The following is a 20,126-nucleotide window of genomic DNA, read 5'->3' as shown; positions in this document are numbered from 1 at the left end:
ATCAGAATGATTGTTTTCTCACTTTCCTCTCAGAGCTTCTGTAGGATTCCGATAAGGTTTTTTGGGGTTGCATGAGTTCCACAGCTGTACCTGGTTTGCAAACTATCTTCTGTAGCTGCTGGTCCAGATACTCCTGTCTCTGAGTGAGCGTAAGCAGCCAGCGTTCCCTCATCCTCTCCAGGTCCACCTCCTACACAGACACATACGTGTCAGTTGTACAGACTACTTGATTTACCGCATTTCTTTTCTCCGTTACGAGCAAACTATCACACGTCTTGCTCTTTGTAATCGATCTACTTACTTGGTAGCTGTCCATTTCTTCATCCCCAGCCTGACATTTAAATTGAGAGAGAACCAATTAGAGTCAAACAATAGATAAAAAAGATGCTATTTAAGTCAGATGGGGAAGTCTGAGGGAATCAGAATGAATCACTCTCACATGTACACTAATTAGGCATAAAAACCAAAGATCAAGGTAATTCAATTTCCCAAAAACAAATCCCTCGTCCAGCATACTTTGAACCAATACAAACAGCTGATTGTATTTCCTGCTCACCCATTGTGATCCGCTGCCTTTGGAGATCTGTCGGACCTTGACGTCTCCGATGGACACAGAGAGGATGGAGGCAGCGATGAGGGGCATGGTGCCCGAGTCTGGTACTGAACGGACCTCCACCTGGACCCGACGGGACTGACCCTGGACGAAGAGATTCACATGAGGGGATAGAAATAGGCTCACGTTTGTGATAGGACAAAGGAAGCCACATGTCCATGAAGCCAACAAAAAGCAACAAGTAGGTTCGTCAGTTCAGGAAAACTTCAGCCTAATATTAGAAAATAACCTTCAACCAGTGTCCCCGTTCAAATGTACAAACCACAAATAAAACCAAACATAATCACGATACCTGTCTGAGCTGGAAGACTCCTCCCGTGCGAACATCTTTGGCAGGAAGAACCTCGACAGCTGTGAACTCTCCCGCCTCGTTCAGCTCCATCAGCTGCACCCACAACTCCAGGTGGCGGGTCACCTCACTCCACCTGCAGGCACAGCATGGACACGCATCAGATCGAAGCTTAAAGGGACGTTTGCAAGTGTGCTTGTATGAGGTATAAAAGCACACTTCTAGTCTCTATCTAACGATCCCTTTGACGTCATATTAATACATATGTTTAAACGCTGTGACAGTTTGGTGTCTTTGAGGATAGGTCTGTTGGTTGAATGAACCATGAGAGGGTGAAACAGACACTAAAATCATGTCAATAGTTCAGATGAATGAAACTAGACTCACGTTAAGTTACACAACTAACCTTCACTTCTCACTTCTTGGAAAATGTCACTTTTGAGTGGACTTGTGAGCTTTATTGAATCGGTTTTGATGGCTGCATGGTTCGTGTCAGCTCACCTTTCTCTGAGGGTTCGGGTCTTGGCCTGAATCACTCCCAGGTCCCACAGTGCCAGGTTCCTGCGATGGTTGGCCTGCTTGTGGCCGTACACTTCAATGGCCACCGCCCCATCCGCCAAATATTCCAGAAAGTCCTCGGACACTGGCACCGACAGCTCCTTAAAAAGTCATTTATTCTGATTTACATCTTCTTACAATGAAAATTGTTTGTTTGTTGTTGTTTACTTGCAGTGTTGGTGATGAATTAGCTTTGTCCATTGAACTGTTTCTTTCTCAAAAGGTGGAGTGTTTGTGATACCATGAGAATGAGAATGTCACCTTGGCGCTGTCGAAGACCACAGTGCACTGAGGGTCTCTGGAGGAGGACGAGCTGGACGGCTGCATCTCTGGAGCGATGAACACCGACTCCTCCTCCCCCCAGAAGTGGTACTGACAGAAGACGAAGTTGGACAGGTGGCGAGGCAGCCCGTTGGCGTGGAGGATTTTCACCTGAGAGAGAGGAGACGAGGAAACGCTCTCACCTTCTTCTGCTGGTTTGAATCTCATGGTTTAAAGGAAACGTGCAGACCAGACATGAACAGAGCTGTGAATGTACAGACGTGCCTAACATTGTTGCTTTACAACGGTCTGGGAAATCTTAGTTTGTCTCTCTCTCCTAAAGCAAAGAAATATTCTTTATACACAAAAAAAAGCCTGAGGTCAATTTGTAAGAATTTGAAGCAAAGACCTCCTGATTTTTCATTTCATCATAAGAACAGCAGAAGCACAGCCAGAGGTAATTACGCTTGTCGCATTTCACAGCACAGTGAGCTGGAGGAACTCAAAACAGAGAGGAAGACACAACAATGTGCCAGAGACGTTATTAATCTGGAGCCATTTCCCCACTGGCTACACTCACTGATACCGAGCAGCTAGTGCACGTAGGATCCTGACTTGACATTATCAGTTGGGGTGTTTCCTGGATGTCTTCCTGTATTTTTGGCTCATTTCTAACGAAAGTCACGTGACCGACAGGCCTGTTAATGACGCTACATCTGCACGTTCTCACCACACAGTCCAGTCTGCGCTCTTGCGGGTCTCCGTCTGTGTCGCTGTGCTGGATGTCAGCCCGTCCTGGACCTTCCTCCTCGGAGCGCTCTGTTCCCCGCCACAGCTCCACGTGGAGCCGACCGGCCACCTGACGCACACGCAGAGCAGCAGGGTCTCAATTCTGTTGGTCACGTTGGTAGTGAGCCAGCGCGTCCTAATAACCTTTTGAGACTTAAAGTCAAAAAATGATCTACTAAGCATTTACAAAGTGTCAATATTAGCTTGCTTACCATTTGTCATTTAACATTAAACCTGCATTGATGGAGGTTTTCTCCACTTTTAGCCCTGTTTTGGTCGCCAAAGTTCTGCATTCACACCTGTGTGAACTAATATAATTCTTGACCCACTTGGGGGCAGCAGGAAGAACAGAACTCTAACATTTCACACTGAACTGGACACAGTGAGGGAGGCAGCGCCCCGTTCATTCTTAATGAACGTTTCTCTGTGGCGCATGAAGCAAAAGAAGTTTGACTTCCAAGTATAAAAGTCAGACGGTACCACCCTGATCTTCTGCGTGATGGGGCCCAGAGAGCATGCGCAGTCACACTTCTTGTAATCCCGCCTCCCGGCCATCGGTCCAGCCTCGTTCTCATTCACATGAACGGAGGAAGGAAATAAATCTGGATTCGGCCATTCGTGCATTTTTCTAAACTTATAGGATCTAATGATTTAAAGTGTTTGTAAAGTTTTAAAGCCTCGACTTTGGCATTTTGGCCGTCGCCATCTTAGTTTGTTTACAACCAAAGTGACACGAAAGGCTGGAGTGAAGTACAACCAAACGCTGACTAAGACATTTGTAGGGGGCAAAAAATAAACTTTAATAAAATGAAAAACATTATCATTCATAACATCATCATCTAAACTGTCCATGTGTGAATCATCCATGTTTAAGAACAAGGCTCCTACCTCTCCCGTCTGGTTGATGATGGGCACAGCGTATTGCAGCTTGACGTCGTGGAACAGGCAGGCCAGGAAAACGTTGGCCACACCGATCAGACTGTGGTTCTCCTGTTCGTCGAAGAACGGGTCGGCGCGCTTGAAATAGGACCGCATCACCTGGGTTAGAGAGAAAGAGGAAGACCGGGGACGGACAGAATAAATACATCACGACTAGATCTAAAGATCCATCAGGAGTAAATCTCAATGTTCTTCTCTTCAGCTGATGTTTTATCTGCATATTCTTTGTTCACTGGGTTGGTTCTGTGTCCCTTCTTTGAAGCATTTCATCAATCAGGGATGCAAAATGGCATACACGAAAGCAAACGGGCTAATTCTGACAGATATCAACTGACACATCTACACATCCAAACTGAAGAAAACACGAAATTATAGTCTGCGCATCAAGCTGACTCATCTCTATTCACTCACAGGGTTGTCTTCATCAAAGTCCTTCCACTCCTGGTAGAGCTCCCTCATGTCCACCAGTCTGTTCTCCATCTTTTCCAGAGCCCAGATCTGCTTCCCTTTACCTTTACGGCGAACCTGGATGGCCGGCTCACTCAACACTGCATCACGCTATGAAGAGGGGGGGGGGCAGAAAACAGATTTTTAGCCTGGCTGCTGATTAGCCCCGTTTATCAAGATAGGAACAGTGTGCAGCAGTGGCTGTGAGACTTTAAAACCCTTAATGTATAATAGCAGCCATTTGTACTCCTTGTTGGAGTCAAAACTCAAATCTGACACGACACAAATAGTTTAGCTGCAGTGTGATTTGCCTCCTGTCCTCACTGCCTGAGGATATCACTATCTCAGATAGACAACTCCTACAAAAATAACCTTCTTTATAACTTGCCAGAACAGAGCAGTAACTGTATTTATTTAATGTATTTATTAATTAATTCATATTATCTATACATTGACCTTTTCCCCTTTCACGTCATATCCATCCTATGGATTGACTGTTTAACACACACACACACACACACACACACACACACACACACACACACACACACACACACACACACACACACACACACACACACACACACACACACACACACACACACACACACACACACACACACACACACACACACACACACACACACACACACACACACACACACACACTATAGTTGAATATTTTCTGTACGTTAACTACCTGTACATACTGTTTTTATCATGCTATGCTTGTTTTGGCTTCCTATACAATGACATTTTTTACTTTTTCAGAAACAACACGATGACTTTTTCTTAACAGTATTACATCTTTTATCTTTGGAATAAAAAAACAAAAACATGCCAGAACTTGTTTGAAAATCATCACGTTTTGAAGTTTTCTTCAGCAGCAAAGTCACCCACTGGTGGATGTCTCTACATCGATTGCTGCCCTGCAAACAGTAACTGCTAATAGCCTACTCAGCATACTTTTGAATGTTGCCATTTTGGTAAATGGACTTTTACTTGTAAAGCGCTTTAACACTACTCAGCATTCACCCACAGCGTCAGACTCTCTGCACTGCGTACAGTATGAAAATCAATAAGACATGATTAAACTTGCTTCTGAGCTGAACTTGCATGTACAACATGTCAATCAAAGAAAGCGTTTGGTGCTTTGACGTCTTGTTCCTCTGGTGGCTGTTCTGTTAATTAAATGGAGGTTTCTGTGTGTGGCTTTTTTGTGTACTTTGTCTCGCTGTCAGACTCACAGCCTACCTTCCTGTTGGCATCCAGGTTGGCAGCAGGTATCTGCAGAGTGACCAGGTACTCCGTCCTCTTGCTCAGCTCCTCGGCTATGAAGCCGGCCTCCTGTGCCAGCAGGTTGGCCCGAACTATCTGCTCCCTCAGGCGCCGCAGGCTGCGAGTCATCATTGCCTCTCTGAACCGCAAACACAGAACAACTTTTTTCTTTTTCTTCTTTCAAAGAGCTGACTGCCAACAGGGGTCAGTAAAGGTCTCACATCCTACGCTTTCAGCCCACCTGTCCTCGCTCCAGCGGCGCACGCGCTTTTGGGAGCCGGGAGCCGCCACAGCAGCAGCCGCACCGCTCGGCGGGCCCGTTGGGTCCAGGAGGTGGGAGGGTTTCTCCGGGGTGAGCCTCTGGCGAAGCTGCTGCAGCTCCTGTTCGTACATCTGCCTCTGCCGCTCCAGGGCGCAGCGCTTCTCCTCCTCGTGCTGCCTCTCCAGGGTCTGTAACACCGACTGCAAAGGGTCTGAGGAGGAGCCGCCAGAGCATGAAGAGAGAAAGAGGAGGAGAGAGTGTGAGGACTTTTACAGTTTACATCCTTTCTTATCAAAAGACAATGAGCTTCTATCAGATCTGTTCATCCTAAAATTAAAACTCTGTCGACCGCAAACCAGTTGGAACCGCTTCACAGGACTGTACTCACTGTTGATCCAAAATCTAATATTTACCTCCTTATTATTATTGTTATTATTTTTGTCTTCTGTCAGAGCACTGCAGGCTTAACATAACTATGCAGAACATTGTGGAAAATATAGAACTGCGTGGACCCACATCAGAACCACTTGGGGTCTTATATTTGGATTAAAGAGCACACAAGCTGTTTGGAATAACTTGATGGACTTCCTCTGCTTTTGATAAAGCTGTAAAAACTGCTTCAAGAATAAAGCTATTTTATGACCAAAAGTACCGGGTAACAAATGTATTATTGTGTGTTTCAAGGGCCCAATATATCTTCTTCCTCTGCGCTTGTGAGTTCCATTGTTGTCCAAAACATATTAATAGCACATCAATGAGTCATGGCTGCAGATTCTAGGTCTAGTGAAAGAATTGTAATGTTTTCTGTGACCCATTTTTTAAGGATTTATATCCTCAGGAACAAATGTGCTTTGGGCTGAGAGCCAGGACACATGGTAGGGAACTACTTGTTACTTTTGGTCTTTTCCTAGAAGTTGTTGACATTTGTTATCTTTTGGTGATTTTGTGAAAATGCTGTCAGAAGTAGAATTTGTTTTGCTGCCCACAGATCGACATGACGTAGACGGGTGAGGAGGTCAGGATATTCACAGTATTCAGCATTCATCCTGTCTGGCAGTCTGATCTGTGAGCAGAGCTTAAGATGTTACAGAGGACTAGTTCACAGGACAATACAACCAAAATAGTAGGGCTGTCCTCGAACAGAGATTCAGCGAACCGCTTCGTTGATTCAATCGACAGATACGTAAAACTGAGTTTCTCCACAAAGAATCACACAAAAGCACCACTTTAAACCTTGTGTTTACCAGAGACGTGCTCAAAAAATACTAAAAAGCATAAAAAACAACTGAAGCTACAAAAAAATCTTAGTCAATAAGAACAAATATAATTAAACTCTAAGTCCAAAGTAATATAAATGTCTGCATATCCTCTGAGAGAGAATTTGAACTGTGTAAAAACACTGAGTAATGCAATGTCACATCACTTGCCACCACTGCACCACTGCGAACGTGCCCTGAGGAAGTCAGACTCACCGTTGTTGCCCATGCCTTTCATCATGACTTCGGCCTGAGCAAACTCGTAGCCGAAGCTCAGCTCGCTCGACACGTCGCTGGCCGCGTCGAAGTCCGCCTCCAGCCGGTCTGTGCTCAAACACGTCTTCATCGCAGCGCCGCCCTCCTCGTCCTCACCCCCTGCATGGACCATATGCCTCGGCAGGTTGATCCTGTGCGTGTCCGTGAGTTCGATGTGATGTGAGACAGACGGAAGTGTGATGTAGCGGAGGAAAAAAAAAAGAGGAAGAGGCAAAATGAACAGTTTGTGATCACATGTAAATAAATGCAGTTGAGACATGTTTGTGTTAGAACTAAAACACCCCACGGGTACCGATTCAAAGTGACCGACCTGAAGAAGTGGTTGTTCCCCCACAGGATGCGGTCGCCGTGGTGAAGCTGCACTGGACTGGAGACTGCAGCACCATTCACACATGTTCTACAGGTGGAAAAGAAAATGATTCAAACAACACACGAGAGAACCTATGAGATGAGAGATGCTGATACTGTCGTCACGCTACGGAGAATATAACCAATACAAGTGGAAAACAGGTCGTCTCAGCTGCTGGCGCTGAAAACCTTTTGTTCATCAAATATTTAAAAACTTGGCATTGAATCGGTAGTCTTCTTATTTTCTGATGGTATTTATTCCTAAATAAAATACAGAGGTAGAAAGCAGAGACAGATCCTAAGCAAGTACAGGCTCAGTGACCACAAAGTCCAAATAAGAAGACACTAAAAACCCTGGACACCAAAAGAAAACAGAGGATGTGGTCACAGAGATCCATCAAGCGAGGCTCGCGGCGTCGCCGATTGAGGTCGAGAGCCTACCGAGCGTTGCGGTGAGGACCGAGCACCACGCCGTCGTCCTCGCTGATGTCGATGATGCAGTGCTCCGCTTGGATGGCCATCCCGCACAGCTGGATGTCCTGAGAGTCGGCGGAGCCAACACGCGTGTGCTCCTGTGACAACACGGAGGAGACACGGTCACGAATGTGTGTGCATTTATGAATCTGTGCAGCCCTGCGTTTGTCAGGCAGTGTGTGTGTGTGTGTGTGTGTGTTTGCGGTACCTTCAGATAGTAGACCAACAGCTCGTTGAGGGCGGGGTCAGCATTAAGGTTGACCAGGAAACACTTGTCATCCACCACTCTGATTCCAGAGGACTGCAGGGAAATGCCCAGACTCTCCAGCTGCCTCTGACGCTCCTGCAGGGAACATATTTCATACATGAACGGATCGATTGCTTCTTCTATTCTTTAGCTGCTGCTTGATGTAAGAAATGTGAGGGGGAAAAGAGAAGGAGCGGAGCTGAGAATGCTGGGAAAATAACCTCCACACTGAATAAAACTTCTGTATTCTTGAGCCTGGACCCTACTCACTCATGTTTTTGTGTCTAGCTGACTGATGTATTGAGGGAGAACGCTGCAGACGCTGAACGGGCTGCAATGTAATCGCTCGGGGCAACTCCTCACAGTCGATGTAGGTCATCTGAAAGTGCTTGTTGTTGCCACCGACAGGCTCAGCTTGTTAATAGAAGTGTCGGACAACATTATGGAGAGAACCCTACAGAGAAATAAAAACCTTTTTCTTTATCCGTCACTTGATCCCGTCGGTCTGTTTGCTCAGAGAAGCCTCGTAGCGTCCACATTGTCAAATCATCTGGATATTCAGCGGTGACTTTAAACATCTTTTAGCAAACACTAAGCTAAGCTTTCTGTTCAGCAACACAACAAACTGACAACACCGGCACTCCTCTCTCCAACTCTCCCACACATTTCCACAAGTGACATCTCGCAAGATTTCCGAATCAGAAATTGATTTAAATTGATCCCAGACGGGATTACATTGCAGCCCGCTTAGCGGCTGCCGTCCACAGCGTTCTCCCTCAATACTGGACCGTTCTCAAGAACTGTTGTCCCCTTTAGTCACAACATGGGTAAATAAGGTCCAGGTTGAACAATACAGAAGTTACCCTTTGAACTTGAATGAACAGAAAACAAATCAATTGGCAACGAGTCACATTGTAATTGTATCTCCTCCGCTTGATTAAACTTATCCGTTGCACTTGGTTGAGTGCAAGAAATCGACAGAAATGTTAATTAAGTTCTGTTTAAGTGTAACAAGAAGTAGTTCAACTTTTATTTTCTATTGATACAAGGGGAGTGAATGTGTGTGTGTGTTACCTGTGCAATCGCCTCAGTCTTGGTGAGTTTATCCTCCCAGGTGACGGTCATCTCTTGGATCAGTTTCTCAGACTCCTCCAGCCTGTCCTTGAGGTCGGGGGCCTTCATAGACTGAGAGGGACAGAAGCTGCGTCAACACTCTCCACAAATTGACCGTGTCGTTTGCTCAAAATTCGTTTGCTCAAAATTCTAAATACAATCCGAACCTCGGCCTCCGTGAGCTGCTCCTTCAGTTTCTCCACTTCCTCCCGGAGCTGTCGGATGATCCTGGCGTTGGGGTCCTCGTTGACGATGGCGTGGTTGACGATGCTCTTGGCCCTGTCGGCGTAGCGCAGGGTGGACAGCGTCTCGTCGTAGTTGTCCGCGGAGGGGCTGATGGTGGCGACCATGGCCGTGCGGCTGTTCCCTCCCAGGCTGTCCTGCAGGTAGAAACAATTCCAAACCTTTGAGCGGACAAACAACCTTAAACATAGAGCAAAATAAACAAAGTCCACTGCTTTAGTTAGGAGGAAGAATTACTGAACGTGTGAAAAGCAAATGATTCAGGGTCGTGCTGTGTTTATTCAAGTTTTAGAAAGCTACATTTAACACAATTACAATTTTGAAAGGAGCAAAATGAAAGACCCGTTTAAAACCCCCAAATTAAAGACTCAAAGCTGGCAAATGGAGCATTTTTCCAACTGAGCAGAGCTAATGAAAATAACCAGCAGAGCCTTGAAACTCAACGGGAATCACTCAGGGACTTTAAAGTCCAGTTCCTTTAGTTTAAAGAAATGCACATTGTCGTGAATTGAAGTTGGTATGAAGGTATTTTCTCTGTGTACCTTGAGCAGCCAGGTGAGCACAGAGTCTCTGTAGGGAACAAACTTGCTCTTGTACTTCCCTGCTCCCTGGTCAGCCAAGGCAGAGATAACTAAACCCAGAGTACTGAGGGACCTGGAGGGGGGAGAAAGTATTTAGTGGGCAGAATGGCACAGAGAGGAACAAAAAGACAAAAAATCATCAAAGCAATCTTGGCCTCGGTGCAGTATAAATAGACCCAGATTTAAAAAGTGAGTGCAGACAGAAAACAAACACTATCCCAGCCAGCAATCCGCTTTGATGAATACAGCCAGGTCGCTTCATTTAGCTCTTGGAAGAAGAATCTGGATGAGCGAGGGTTACAAGTCTTTGGCGGCGTGTGATATATCTATTTTCTGTTGACTCACTTATTGATGTTGCTCCCTTCTTTCAGACGTTCCCCCGCCGCTCCGGTCTTCGCCGCTCGCTCGCTGCCGGCCAGATCCACCAGACTCAGCTTGCTCACCTTCTCTCCGCTCGTCTGGAGCACAAAGGAATGAACATGATGTTACACTTTGTTTCTAAAAGATCTAAGCCGAGAAGCTTCACTGAAGGCCAGTTGCAAATCTGGAGATTTAAAAGGTGACGTTAAACAGATAGTTTGTATGAGGTACTTCTCCACAGTCAGTGTATTACTACAGTAGATAGAGTTTGAAGGAGAAGACAGGAATACCAGCACGGGACCAAACCAATGTACTGCTGTGGACGTATGTTAGACACCTAAAAGAATCAATATCAGTTTAAGTGAACGCTATATTTAGAATATTTTCACTGCTTCACCCTCCCGTCAGACAGCCCTCTCTAACAGGGAAGTGAAGCTGTTTTCTATGCTCTCTTTCAAGCCTCTTTGCTGCTAATTGAATGTCTCCGGGTCCACACGGTTGTTTGGACATAAAAAACAAGTTTCCCTGTTTCCTGGGCTTCTGAAAACATGCGACGGCAACATTCTGAATCATCACATACACGATTATAGCAGAGGGTGTCAAAAGACATTGCACACCAGAGGATTGTTATGATCCTGTCCTGTATCACTAGTTGATGCTGAGTGTGTGTGTGTGTGTGTGCCGGTGTCCTACCTCAGACTTTAGGTCTGTGAGTGTGTGTGAGTGTGTGTGTGCCGGTGTCCTACCTCAGACTTTAGGTCTGTGAGTGTGTGTGTGTGTGCCGGTGTCCTACCTCAGACTTTAGGTCTGTGAGTGAGTGTGTGTGTGTGTGTGTGCCGGTGTCCTACCTCAGACTTTAGGTCTGTGAGTGTGTGTGTGTGCCGGTGTCCTACCTCAGACTTTAGGTCTGTGTGTGTGTGTGCTGGTGTCCTACCTCAGACTTTAGGTCTGTGAGTGAGTGTGTGTGTGTGTGTGCCGGTGTCCTACCTCAGACTTTAGGTCTGTGAGTGTGTGTGTGAGGATGATGTTGAACACAGCGTGGGATCTGCTGCTCTCTTCATTCATATTCGTGGCTGCCACCGTGCGAGATTTATTTCCCTCTGACATCAGGGACTCGATGTCCTGTGAGAGACACAAAAACACACGTCTGATGTCTGTGCCTGGACTTTATGAAATAACTGGTTGCCCCTGGCAACACAATGTAATGAAAGCAAAATGAAATCAGAGCGGAAACTCGAGATCGTTCATAAAGTACCTTGTAGCAGGCCACAGCCAGGCGAGACAGGCCGTCAACATAAGGCCCCAGGACTTTGTGCTCTCTCACCCGCAGCGCTTGTCGATTTCTACAGAGAAGAGACGGTTATTAATCCTTCATCCTTCAGACCTAAACGCCATCATCCATTTGTAAATATTAGGAAATAGACAGCGGCGTTCCTCCCTTCTCAACAAACAAATGAAACAATACAACAGGGACAGTTCACCCCAAAATAAAAAAAATACATATTTACTAGATGGCACTCAACTTGTGGTGCTCAAAGCACCAAAAAACATATTTGAAAAACTCAGCAGCATTTTGTTATTCCAATAATAAACACCCAGTTACTTGAGATCAGTGTTAATACTGTTAATGAAAACCATGACGAACTGTGTACGTCAACAACCTTGTTTTCCCACGACTAAGACGAGACGGTCACGAGGCTAAAATGTAGTTTGAAAAATAACCAAAGTCTCTTTTTTTCGTCACCTTCCACCGTCTCCTCTCTCCATCACTGTCTTTGTGTCTCACATGGTAGATCGGCTCTCATGGCGAGCTGAGAGGTGTGACCGAATCACGAACGAGCAGGAGGACTGGGAGTAACCCAATCATTCAACCTGCGATTCCATCACATAACGGGAAGATACAATCGTACTGAAATTGGTTCAACTAAAAAGGACAAAATTGGTTTTGGCCAGACTAGATTGAATTTGAAATGTTCAATATAATAATAATTCCTCCATGAAACTGCTCTCAACAAGGTCTGTGGATTATCTTGAGTCACCGGGTCATGATTTCTGCAAAGAGCCATCTCTGTGGCCAAAACCTCCAAATCTAGGCAACTCACACCAAAACATTGTAGGCTGATAAACAGCTCTACGTGAAAGAGGACAAATATGTATTTTTGACTTTGGAGTGCACTGTCCCTTTAATAAGATCAAGACGAAGAGCCATTTGATATGTTAAGATAGCACTGTATCAGACTGAAATATGACGGCTCGTATGACGTACGGCATTTCACAGAGTACAGCATAGACTCACAACTGGTATTTTCTTAAAGAATATTTCATAAGATGAATATGTAATGTATGCGACTCCCTGTTTTGAAGTCAGCTAGAACAAACGGTTCCTCACCCTTTGGGGTCGAGCAGGTCTCGGACCTTCTCGTTGTAAATCTCCATGAAGGAGACCTCCACGGTGAAGCACTCTCCCTCCCGGGCCTCCCGCACCGTCCTGCTGAACAGGGAGCTGCAGAGCCGGGGGATCAGACCGGGCTGCTCCGCCGAGCCCATCATGGTGTACGACTTCCCAGAGCCTGCAGTTTACAAATCCAAACATCAAGCGGGGAAAATAACCAAGCAAAGAGGAAAATAGGAGGGAAGGAGGGAATAGAATCCGGTTGTGTTATTGGCTGAGGACGGCTGTAAACAGTGCAATGAATAGAGCTCCATAGGGCCCATTTAACAACAGCTAAAAAAAGTATAAAATATATATTAATAAAAGGAAACAGACAAATGGTCTTAATGTACATGCTTCTCTGTCAAGACATGACAGATCTCAGTGATTTGGAGCTGTGGAAGCAAGTAAGAGATCATAAAAAGGCTTAATCATGAAGTCATCTGGAGAGTACTGCTAATGATGGAAGAAATAAACACCATTAAACAGATGTACCAGCTCCAGGGTAGATTAAGAAATGTGTGTCTGAGAGGCAGAGATTCTGATGAGTTAGCGTCGCAAAATGAGACACACTCGAATAAAAAGCAAATGAAATGGCTTCTTGAGACTATGAAAATGTGATGACAGTAAATGTCAGAGAAAGACCCCATGAACAAAGAAGTTCCCATGAAGTTTATGGATATGAAGATAGAGATTCTGTCATAGAACCACAAACCAGCAGACTTTTATTAATATTACCCATAAGGGCCCATAAGCCTGACGGTAGCAGGTTTGAAGTGAATTACCCGTCTGTCCGTAAGCAAAGATGCAGGCGTTGTAGCCCATGAAGGCGTTGTCCAGCAGACTCTCCCCAAGGCTCTGGAACACGACGTCCTGACCTGCAGACAGCACACAACACACTGGAACATCTGCAACTGAAACTCTACTTTCAACGCTCAGCAACAAAGCAGACAAGATGCTAAAAGGGAAAAAGAAGCGGCATGGTGGGCATCTAGTACATCTGACACAGGCTGGTGAATTAATGCCCCCCCCCCCCCCCCGCATTGTTAAGAAACACCCTGGCAACGGTTTTGTTTGACCCCTTTACAATACACAGGACTAACAACGCTTCATCAGAACGGTCCCGTTCTTCGACTCTATAAATAGTTCAGAAGATGAGGAAACATTCTGTCAGGAGATAAGTTTAACAAGTGAGTCACCAAGCAGCGGAGTTACACTCAAGCTAAAAACAGAACCAAAAAGGTCAAAAAGGCTGATGTGAACCGACCTGCAAACTTGTCTTTCTGAGACTCATCTATGGACCAGAAGCAGTGGTCGTAGGCGAACACCTGAGGAGAACACAGAACAACTCATGCACGGATAGCGGGCAGAGTGAGCATTCAGTCACCTGATGTTTACAATGAAAAGAAGACATTTCTGCATAGAAAAATATAAAATATAAACTTGTTCATGAGTTTAGTTTAAAACTCACCTTTGGCTGATTTCTAAAGGGCAACAGAGAGAAGAAAAAAAACAATTTCAGTTGACAATCGGTACTTAAATAAAACATGAACATGTCAACCAACCTAACAAACTACTATCTATCTGCTGTCTATCCCAGGCTTGTGGATCCACACACCAGAGGAGATACCTCGACATGGCAAGAACATGTGAAAAATACTTATGACATGGCAACACCTTCAACACATAACATACAGTCACCTGACATTCTGGGTCCTGGTAAGAGGCACTTTTTTTAACATTCAAAGCAAAGTCGGCTGAGTCCAGTTAGACACAGTCACACCTGGGAGCTGCCCAGGTAGTAGTGGTTAAACGAAGGGTATGCGCTTCTTCTCCCTCTTTCCCACCAACATCTTCCCAGCCGGTCTGGGGAGTCTTGGACCGTCGACCCTTTGCTCACAAGACTGCTTCTCTAACCTGTAGGCCAGAGGTTGCCACTTGGGTCAGCAGCTAATTTGAGTTGGTTGTTTGATGCCTCTGGGAAAATAAACTTTAAAAAAAAAACCACGAAGGTATTATAATGTCTACTTTTCAGATTCATATCTATCTTTTTTCCAAATAGTTTCCTGCCTCTAGTTATTCTCTTGTAATTCATTTAAATGAATGTTCCCGAGGTATCGCGATCACGAGAGTGGACCGGACGGATGATCTACTGAAGAACGGCATAAAATAAAAAGGCTAACAAATGCAAAGAAACAGCTGTTCTTAGCTGCACGGATGCATTACCAAGTGGGCCCTCTCAGGCAGAGGGGTCAAGTGGCCCCTAAGCCAGATGAATGAAGGGACATTTGTTGTTGGAAAGGCAAAGAGTGAAGACATCATGATCATGTTTTCCCCTTAAATACTAACCACCAGATGAGGGCTGACTCATTCAAATGAACGACATGTCCATGCTGTAACCTGCGCCGTCTTAACGGATGCATTCTGTAGAGAAAAGTACAGCGGACAACACTGCAGTGCAGGAAACAGCAGAGCAAGCAAATACTGCAAAACCTGACACGACCCCCCCCGAGTAAGAAGGGAGAGTTTCAAGAACACAAAGTCAAAGGTGTTTTAATGGTGGTGAAGATTAAAAGTCTGTCAAGGTTGACTAATCCTCTTTGGCTCATTGTGAATCAAGTGGAGAATGTGACGCAGCACTAAAGAACCTCAGAGGCTTCCAGGGGTCCCGAGACAACAGGCAACAGTTCTTACCGGAGCACTTTAACAACACAGGCTGCGTTTTAGTGCAGAAAAACAATAGTTCCACATTGCATCAGTCAGCAAAACACATCACCACATTCCAGCAAGCAAACGTCAAATTGAATTACCAAACATGCTCCTGTGCAGCTTCATGGTGTTGTCCATCAGCAATGACGCATTCATAACACCAGCACGAGTCACAGCATGTCCGTAAAAATAGGATTCGTTTATACTTGAAACTGGTTTTTAAATCAGCTCGGATCAATAACTCTATTTTCCAACAGATCACGTGAGTACTTTTGGAAAGGGTGCCTTCTGGTGATGAGCCAGGTGGCAACCTCTGGTTATGAAAATGGAAGAGAATGTGCAAGTGTCTTAAACTGGCACTCTCTCTCATGGCCATCCTACAAGTCGACATTGTATTTGTGGTTGTTGCCCACTGAGGAGGTTGGGGCTACAAACAGATTTTACACATTCAGGATGACCAAAAACATCGTTTGGGCAAATCTATTTGAGTTGGCCACCAAAGATGTAAAAATGTGGTAGACACAGATTGTTATGTTTGTTATGGTAAACCCTATCATACTTAAACCAAGGCACCCAGTCCCCAGGGAAGCCCGCTTTAGAAGTGTGCTTCCAAACATAACTCAAAACACACAGTATTCACTCAGGCAGAAATATCAATTTGGGGTTTAAAAAAAAGAAAGAAAGAAAGCCTGTAAATTAAGCCACGGCCACACACACACTGGGGGCTGTAAAGAAACAAGGCCTCCCTATGTGAGACTTGGCTGGGCCATGAAAGAGCAACACTGAGTCCTGTCCTCTCCTGGGCTGGCAAGGACATTCCTGAGATAACTGGCAGAGCCTCGCAGCTCCCGGGAGTCCCTGAAGGACAGGGAGGAGGGTCAGCAAGTCTAGGACCAACAGCATACAGGCCTTAGGGCTTTGATAATGCTATTGGGTACATATTCGGTACATATTAAAAATCCTGCACATCGACAATCTGGAGGATACAAAAAACAATTAACATTTGTGATGCCATAAACAGATTAAAAACTAAAAAAACTCTTCAAAGTGGGGCTCTTATCGCAATAAAGCTCAGATAAGAAAGGCTCTCAGTTGGTGTTTTACTTTCTAAACATTATTCTGCAGGCGCTGATAAATATCCCTGCTGCAGTTCAAGGTCTGTTTACAACACATGCAGTACACTATGGTTTTACAGGCCTGCTGAATAATGACGGGTTCTAAAGTTTGTGCTTTATTAATCTCTACCATCTTGAGGGTCTGACAAGCCCCCGCTGTATCCCCGCCTGGTTGCATCTACCCAGGGTGCCGTTACATATTAACACCCCCTGAGGCTCATGCGGCAGTTAAGTTAAACCTGTCAGGCAGTGAGCTGACTCAGCAAAACCTCGTTGGAATTGGCTGGCGAGTGACTCCGACTCCCCCCCCCCGACAAAAAACAAAGCGTTTCTGTAAAACAGGCCGTGCTCATAATAGAATACAATCGACTGGGAAACTAATCAGGAATGCCTCGATGCAGAAACCAATGTAAAATACTTGCTTACTTGCTGCACCGAGCCTGTTAAACCTGTTCACGTTGAGCCCCGAAGGGGACGCATACTGCCGCTGAAGCATGTCAGGGCAGAGGAGACACACAGCTACACACACGCACGCACGCACGCACGCACGCACGCACGCACACGCACACGCACACACACAAAGCATAACTATGGAATATGAGACACTCTCTTTCTACAAAGAGGAAGATTCATACTCTTCGTTACTGGGGGGGGGGGGGGGATTGCCCTGAGGCATCTTTACTGAACAAGCTAACCTGAGAAGGGAAACCAGAACCTCCAGAGAGCATCTACCTGCGCTGCTCTGACTCACTGCGAGGAGGGAAGACGAGGACCGGTCTTGTCAACAGCCAACACTGTGCCCCGTGGCGCATTGTTTAATTAACACAATGAGTGCACATTTTGCACCCACAACATCTGACATTTGATGCATTACACAGATGAAAGCTGCGATGTTGTAATATTAAACCAAAGACAAATCCTTCCAGACTGGATGCATGCATTCTACTGTAAAATCTGAGATCTTAAATGTTGTTCTACTTTGTTCTTATTCCTTTTAAATCATGGCTTGGCTACCTGAGCAGGATTGAGCTGGAACAGACACGCCCTTTGTAAAGAGAGGAATGATTCAAGAAGGACACAGAGGGAGAAGGAAGAATGGAAGGAGTAATAGAGGGAGAATGGGTGGGGTGAGGTTTGGAGCTGAGCTTCTTTAAGCAACTGGGTGCTAACTTGACGGGCTGGTTACAGACTCTCTAAACTCTCTGGCAGCAATCCTGAGGTAACGAAACTAATGGAACCCATATACTGTAATTACTGTACGTTTATACTCTTGAATGAGGCAAAACAGCTGCTACGCTCACATGTCAACAGATCCATCTGAGCACTTTCTATCAGCTGATGAAGACTTGTGTGATACGGTTGAAAGCTCCTGAAAAAAAGCTAGTAGGTGGACCCTGATTTAGTATTATTTTGTCAAACTTCAAAATAAAGAAAGCTTCCAGTAGAAACCTCCAATACTATTTTTAGTCCCAAGGCAGGACCAAAACATCCTGAGTCAAGTCTCAAGTCAAGACCAACAAGTCCTGAGTCAAGTCTCAAGTCAAGACCAACAAGTCCTGAGTCAAGTCTCAAGTCAAGACCAACAAGTCCCGAGTCAAGTCCCCAGTCAATACCAACAAGTCCTGAGTCAAGTCGCAAGTCAAGACCAACAAGTCCTAAGTCAAGTCTCAAGTCAAGACCAACAAGTCCCGAGTCAAGTCCCCAGTCAATACCAACAAGTCCTGAGTCAAGTCTCAAGTCAGGACCAACAAGTCCCGAGTCAAGTCCCACGTCAAGAACAACAAGTCCCGAGTCAAGTCCCCAGTCAATACCAACAAGTCCTGAGTCAAGTCGCAAGTCAAGACCAACAAGTCCTAAGTCAAGTCTCAAGTCAGGACCAACAAGTCCTGAGTCAAGTCCCACGTCAAGAACAACAAGTCCCGAGTCAAGTCCCCAGTCAATACCAACAAGTCCTGAGTCAAGTCGCAAGTCAAGACCAACAAGTCCTAAGTCAAGTCTCAAGTCAGGACCAACAAGTCCTGAGTCAAGTCCCACGTCAAGACCAACAAGTCCCGAGTCAAGTCCCCAGTCAATACCAACAAGTCGTGAGTCAAGTCGCAAGTCAAGACCAACAAGTCCTAAGTCAAGTCTCAAGTCAGGACCAACAAGTCCTGAGTCAAGTCCCACGTCAATACCAACAAGTCCTGAGTCAAGTCTTGAGTAAAGACCAATAAGTCCTAAACTTTTGTTGGTGTGTAAAACAAGTTGACAACACACACTCGTCACCAGAAGAAGTTTCATTATTTTGTGAAGTCCAGTCTTCAGTCATCAGGTTTATGACTTGAATCTGACTTGAGTCCAAGTTATGTGACTCAAGCCACAAACGCTTTTGTAACAATCAAAAAATGTCACAAGTAAGAGACAAAGCCAAACAACTGCTAAATAACCCAGCTTTCAACAGTTGAATGGTTTTGCATTAAACTGATGGTAACGTGTGTGTCTGGTGTGTGACACTCTGTGGCTTACCGGGGGTCTCCTTTGCTAACGTTGGTGATGGCCGGATGCAGGACTGTCTGGTTCCCCTCCATCTCCACCACACATTTGGTCTTTAGGTCTTTTTCTGGATCGAAACAGAAGTCAATGGAGGAAAAATGATGTATTGTCAATGATAACAGCAAACATATTTTCCCTGCAGTACAAACAGAACCAGACTGTTGACAAGTAAATAGGCCCAACAAAATAAGTAAAATGTACAGTGTGCTAAGTCGCTTTTGCAAAAGGGCTGTCCAATCACCAAAATGTACTGTTTGAACCGTTTAAAGACAGTGTACTGACTTAACTGGTGATTCTGACTTTCTTTAGTAGTCGCTGACACAAGAGCCATCACAGGATAACAGGTCCTCGTGATCGTAACACAAACAGCACAACGTGGAGAGGCAGGAAATAGTTTCATTGTAGGTGATTCATCCCAGGACTTGCCTGTGCAAACACCAAAACCACTTTACTACTCCAAGAGCAGATAGTAAGGAAAAGCAGGGTCAGGGCTACTCCTCCTCATTCCTACCTACTGTATAAGGTTTTAAAAGGCGGAGACACTTCCTGTCAGAGCAGGATTTGGTGCACGTGTGTTGTAAGATGTTCCATTGTTACACCTAAAGGGCCAGTGTGTAGCATTTAGGGGGTATATTGGCAGAAATGGAATGTAATATGAATAAGTATGTTTTATTTCGTTTATAATTCCCTAAAAATAGGAATCGTTGTGTTTTTGTTGCCCTTGAATGAGCCTTTAATATATTTAAATACAAAGTGAGTTCTCGGAACCAGCCGCCATGTTTCTACAGTAGCCTAGAACGGACAAACCAAACAATGGCTCTAAGTTGCGGCATTTGCGTTTTTGCTTAGGCCACATAGGCAACCTCCGGTTCTGAAGAGTGAAGCCGATGCAGAAGTGTCTTAAAACTTGCATCTCTCTACTGACCAGCAGGGGGAGACTCCTCCGGTTGCAAAAAGAAGTCTGATGGAAGTCTATGATTTAATCCCTCAGTAAACATTGGGAAC

At 45.2% G+C, this 20,126-nt stretch overlaps 1 protein-coding gene across 4 annotated transcripts in view; it reads right to left on the bottom strand.

The window, feature by feature from the left end:
- LOC306793603 (kinesin-like protein KIF13B) overlaps nt 1-20,126 on the bottom strand; it is a 32,993-nt gene that overhangs the window by 10,612 nt on the left and 2,255 nt on the right. For all 4 annotated transcript variants that reach the window (XM_079291271.1, XM_079291274.1, XM_079291272.1 and 1 more), the window contains exons 4-29: nt 19,095-19,188; nt 14,237-14,249; nt 14,033-14,093; nt 13,551-13,643; nt 12,724-12,904; nt 11,590-11,677; nt 11,322-11,456; nt 10,320-10,432; nt 9,936-10,047; nt 9,318-9,530; nt 9,112-9,222; nt 7,999-8,133; nt 7,758-7,888; nt 7,279-7,365; nt 6,909-7,099; nt 5,416-5,647; nt 5,151-5,313; nt 3,861-4,007; nt 3,399-3,548; nt 2,452-2,580; nt 1,722-1,892; nt 1,404-1,561; nt 906-1,038; nt 557-697; nt 302-331; nt 91-190 (exon numbers count right to left, since the gene is read on the bottom strand). In XM_079291271.1, the coding sequence (XP_079147397.1) occupies nt 91-190; nt 302-331; nt 557-697; nt 906-1,038; nt 1,404-1,561; nt 1,722-1,892; nt 2,452-2,580; nt 3,399-3,548; nt 3,861-4,007; nt 5,151-5,313; nt 5,416-5,647; nt 6,909-7,099; nt 7,279-7,365; nt 7,758-7,888; nt 7,999-8,133; nt 9,112-9,222; nt 9,318-9,530; nt 9,936-10,047; nt 10,320-10,432; nt 11,322-11,456; nt 11,590-11,677; nt 12,724-12,904; nt 13,551-13,643; nt 14,033-14,093; nt 14,237-14,249; nt 19,095-19,188 (3,312 nt within the window). The remainder of the gene's footprint in view (nt 1-90; nt 191-301; nt 332-556; nt 698-905; nt 1,039-1,403; nt 1,562-1,721; nt 1,893-2,451; nt 2,581-3,398; nt 3,549-3,860; nt 4,008-5,150; nt 5,314-5,415; nt 5,648-6,908; nt 7,100-7,278; nt 7,366-7,757; nt 7,889-7,998; nt 8,134-9,111; nt 9,223-9,317; nt 9,531-9,935; nt 10,048-10,319; nt 10,433-11,321; nt 11,457-11,589; nt 11,678-12,723; nt 12,905-13,550; nt 13,644-14,032; nt 14,094-14,236; nt 14,250-19,094; nt 19,189-20,126) is intronic.

The sequence above is a fragment of the Melanostigma gelatinosum genome (genome assembly GCF_949748355.1).
Source record: "Melanostigma gelatinosum genome assembly, chromosome: 19".
Taxonomy (NCBI): Eukaryota; Metazoa; Chordata; class Actinopteri; order Perciformes; family Zoarcidae; genus Melanostigma; species Melanostigma gelatinosum.
This window is presented reverse-complemented; position numbering and strand designations above follow the sequence as displayed.